The 4581-nt window shown below is 42.1% G+C and overlaps 1 protein-coding gene across 3 annotated transcripts in view; it reads left to right on the top strand.

Annotated features, from left to right (window-relative positions):
* The window catches only part of CALN1 (calneuron 1), a 467864-nt gene that overhangs the window by 296812 nt on the left and 166471 nt on the right, over positions 1–4581 (top strand). For all 3 annotated transcript variants that reach the window (XM_007469910.1, XM_007469911.1, XM_007469912.1), the window contains one exon: positions 3010–3122. In XM_007469910.1, the coding sequence (XP_007469972.1) occupies positions 3010–3122 (113 nt within the window). The remainder of the gene's footprint in view (positions 1–3009; positions 3123–4581) is intronic.

Raw genomic sequence — 4581 nt, 5'->3', positions numbered from 1 at the left:
TATGTTCCCATATCTGTCTCCCTCCCACCCTCCCTATCCCACCCCTCTAGGTGGTCACAAAGCACCGAGCTGACCTCCCTGTGCTATGCGGCTGCTTCCCACTAGCTATCTACCTTACGTTTGGTAGTGTATATTTGTCCATGCCACTCTCTCGCTTTGTCACAGCTTACCCTTCCCCCTCCCCATATCCTCAAGTCCATTCTCCAGTAGGTCTGTGTCTTTATTCCTGTCTTACCCCTAGGTTCTTCATGACATTGTTTTTTCTTAGATTCCGTATATATGTGTTAGCATATGGTATTTGTTTTTCTCTTTCTGACTTACTTCACTCTGTATGACAGACTCTGGGTCTATCCACCTCATTACAAATAGCTCAATTTCGTTTCTTTTTATGGCTGAGTAATATTCCATTGTCTATATGCGCCACATCTTCTTTATCCATTCATCCAATGATGGACACTTAGGTTGTCTCCATCTCCGCACACCCTCGAGCTTCTAAACTTTTATGAACTGTTGGACCTCACCTGGGTGACAGACACTTGGGATGACACCCACTGCTAATAGACCAACATCCCAGAGAGAGGGCCCCGGAAGGAGAGCCGTAGTACCTGGGACATTATCTCGTCCAGTGTTTCTTGACCTACTTCCTCTTCCTCTTCCTCTTGTCCTGCTCCTCCTTCTTGTTCTGCCACTCCCCCACTCAGGTGCCTTTTAAGAAACTTGTTTCCCTAGTTGCCCTAACCCCATGGCATTTTATTATAATTGAACAGATATACTGTATGGATATCTGTTTATACACTGTGATGTTAGGAGGGCCACAAACCATAATATCTAAGTTATTTTTGGTCCCCTAAGAATCACTTTCCATCTCATGGAAGGTGATGCTCTCTCTCTTGAGAATGCACCCTCTGCCCTGAGACTTTCTGGCCATCCAGAACCAGCTTTGACTAGTGGGAGTGGCTTGGGGTGAGCTGGGAGTTAGCGCGTGTATATAACAAGCGCGGTTGTCCGAGCCTCATGGTTCTCGCTCAGTACGAATGCCAGCAAGACTGGGCCATTCTCATCTTCCTCCAGCTGCCAACTTTCCACTTTCACAAATACTGGATGACTTATCTTTGGGCAAACATCTTGGTCTGCATTTAAGATCATTTCCTTGCTTTGTCTTTTTCTTTAAAAGTGAAGTTGTTAGGTACAAAAGAACCAGAATGTTACAGCATCTTGAACACTGCTAGTCAATATCTGGGTGAATATACCCAGAGATGCGTCAGAGAGTCCATCTCTTATCTGCATCTCTGCCAGCACTGGGCAGTATTCTTTTTTATAAGTATTTGCTCATTTGAAAGGCAAGATGCTAACTCATTGTCGCTTGAATTAGCCATCTTATGATGACCAGCCAAGGTGAAATTTTGGATCCTTTCGTCTTGCTGACAGGTGAGAGATACATCAATTTCCTCTCAGTAGTCCATCCTACTGGCTTGTCATGCTTCCCCTGTCCTCTGGGAAGTTTTATCTACACTAGGATCTGTTCCTGGACTGTCTGTTCAGAATTATTGACGTCTTGATGATGACGTCTGCTTGACTTTTGGAAATAGGTTTCCAATGAAGGTTCTTGGAAGGCGATTGCACTCCAGGAGTGGATTGATGTGTCTGCACTTTGGCAAACATGTATGCAGACACCTGGACTGTCCTCCCTGCCTGGGGTCAAGATGTGGTGAGCTCTTGGTGGTGACACCCTCCTGAGCCATCCTAAGGGTGCAGAATGCCACACTGATGAGTCACTGAGGCTCAGACAATACCCTGAAGGTCTCATTTTGTCTAATTTGGCTCAAGTTCACCTTTGGTCAGTGTCAGCTCTAGTATGAAAGATCCAATGCATGTTGAACTGAGCAAAGGAAAAACAAACAAGCAAGAGACGTCATTCATTCTCTAAGTGCATATTGAGCACCTACCATGGTGTCAGATATAAAGAAGTTTCAGACTGGGTCCCCTGGCCTTGCAGAGCTCACAATCCAGGTGGGAGATAGGTGTGCAGATTAGTGGCTGAGATATTGGGTGATCTGTTCTAAATAGATGCACACTCAATTAGTAAAAGGGACAGAAGAAAGTGCCCAACTCTGTCTAGTGAGATGAGGAAGGGTCAGGAAAAATACAAAAAGAGAACATGATATTTAAGCTCCATTGTATAGAACAAGTTAGAGACCACCAGGTAGACAAATGGGGAAGGGCATCCCGGATGGAGGGAACAGCATGCACAGAGGTACGGAGCTCTGAAAGAGCATATGGCATTTTGTGCAGAGGTGGGAAGCAAAGTGTGTCAAAAGGAATAGTGGGACTTGAATACCACCCTGAGGTGGTTTCCTTATTTTTGGTCAAAGATGCCTTTGAAGTTTATAAAGCACTGTCAGATATGCTTTGGGGAAGTAAACCCAGCTGTCTGGAAAAGAGTGTGGAGGTGAGAGTATGAGGGCAAAAACCATTTTACTAGTAACATTGTAATTATAACTAGGGACATTCATTCTTGGAAGCATTTTCCCACCACAGTCTTTTTGGAAATGGACTAGCAATTGGATTAACAAAAAAGGTAGAGCAGCCACAGGTATTTAAGAAGTGAAATCAGTAAGACTTGGTGACTTAAATTTATGTGTGATTGGCAAGGATGAAGGAAGAGATAGGGATGAAGATGTGATTTCTCTCCTGTACAGCTGGGCAATTTGGGGTCCAGGTACAGCAGGTGTGAAGTTGTGGCCATTTAAGTGGGAGGTGTTGGTTGGGCATTTAGACACAAATACTGACAAATGATTAGGAATATGTGGTATCAGAGGTACTAACAGTTGCGAATTTCTTGTGTTTCTTTTGGTATTTTAAGAATGAAGCCCAGTTTTCAGAAATAGTTTCAGCTCTTCATTGATTGAGGTCATGCCATGGAGAAAAGCATGGAGATGTTTATTTCATTGGGTACAGTAGGTCAATTTCAGCTACTTTTTAACTCGTATTTATATCTTCTTCTTCCAGGGGATGGTCAGGTGGATTTTGATGAGTTCATGACAATTCTTGGCCCCAAACTGGTGTCTTCAGAAGGTCGCGATGGTTTTCTTGGAAACACAATAGACAGCATATTCTGGCAGGTGAGTAAGAATTTTTTGAGAAATTAAGTTTGACAGTAAACATGTGTCTGGGACTAACATTTGACTGTGAATTCTTGAGCTTCTGTTCAGCACGTGAATCTCCCTTCTGGGCTTGAGTGACATAACATTCCTTGAACTGGACATCTAAGTTGAGATCCATACTAGGCCCCCTGAACAAAGAATCAAAACTATACTCATTTAAGGCTTGGAAGAGTGAAATATCTCCCTATTTTCCCTTATATCAAAAATAGTTTTACATTTTGGAGAAATGAGATTCCTCCACTTCTGATTCACAAAAGACTTTTTCCTGGGGACACTTAGAAAGGACATATTGGTATTACCTGAGCCCACTCTGTCCCTGGTTCCAGCAGATCCTTGCTGGGAGGATGGCATGGTTGTCTTGTGTGTTTGGATCCTAGCAATACTCTTAATAGGACAGAATGGTTTTATCTAAAAATTTGCATTTGATGCTTCTCGATTTACTTCTATTTCTATCTTGTAAAATCTCTTAGGAAATTCCAAATAATACCTTCAAATTATTAATTGTGCTATAAATCATTTCTCTATATTAGTTCTTTAGTCTTAAAATGTGACTATTATTTTGTGACTATGGAATTTGGAGAATGACTCATCAATAATTGTTTTAAAAAATTAGGGACTTCCCCTGGTGGTCCAGTGGTTGGGACTCCGTGCTTCCACTGCAGGGGGCGTGGGTTCAATCCCTGGTCAGGGAAGTGTGATCACGCATGCTGCGCAGCATAGCCAAAAAAAAGGAAAAAAATTGAGTTAATTTGCCAAGTTAAATTGAATTACTGTTTAAACATGTAAAATACCAATCAAATACGGTGTGGTTTCTTTAATTTCTTGATGTGTTTTTTTCCTTAACCAAAGATACTTCTCTGTATCTCTAGATAAGGATTGCAGTTGACATGTATCTCTAGTCTTATTCTGCTACCCATCTTGCATATAACCAACAAGTACTTAGTAAGAACTTGTTACTGGCCCTGTAGTCTAACAGTAACTATGGGTTTTACAAAAGATGCTTAAGACACAGTCCTGGCTATTTAAGAATTTGGTTGGGGAAACACAACTAAGAGAGAAAACAAAGAGTAATTAATTGGCTTGATGGTTACTAGACTGTAATCTCCTTGCAGCCAGGGACTTCGTTGTTGTGGTGCCCTTAGCAGTTAGCCCATGTACTCAGCAGACCCTCAATAACTTTTTTAAAAATAAAATGAATAGAAGTTCAAGAAAGGAGACACATCTGGTCTTGAGAGGTCAGATAAGGCTTCGGGAAATGGGGGTACTTGCTTCAAACCTTGAAATAGGTGGGGGATTAAGTGAGAAAAGAAAGAAAAGAGAGCATCCCCAGCCTGTCACAATGAGAGTTTGAAAAATGGTGGAGGCAATGAGCACAGGAAAGTCATTGACCATGAGGAATATACGGTTGAAAGGGAAA

This window comes from Lipotes vexillifer, unplaced genomic scaffold (genome assembly GCF_000442215.2).
Source record: "Lipotes vexillifer unplaced genomic scaffold, Lipotes_vexillifer_v1.1 scaffold128, whole genome shotgun sequence".
Classification (NCBI taxonomy): Eukaryota; Metazoa; Chordata; class Mammalia; order Artiodactyla; family Lipotidae; genus Lipotes; species Lipotes vexillifer.
This window is presented reverse-complemented; position numbering and strand designations above follow the sequence as displayed.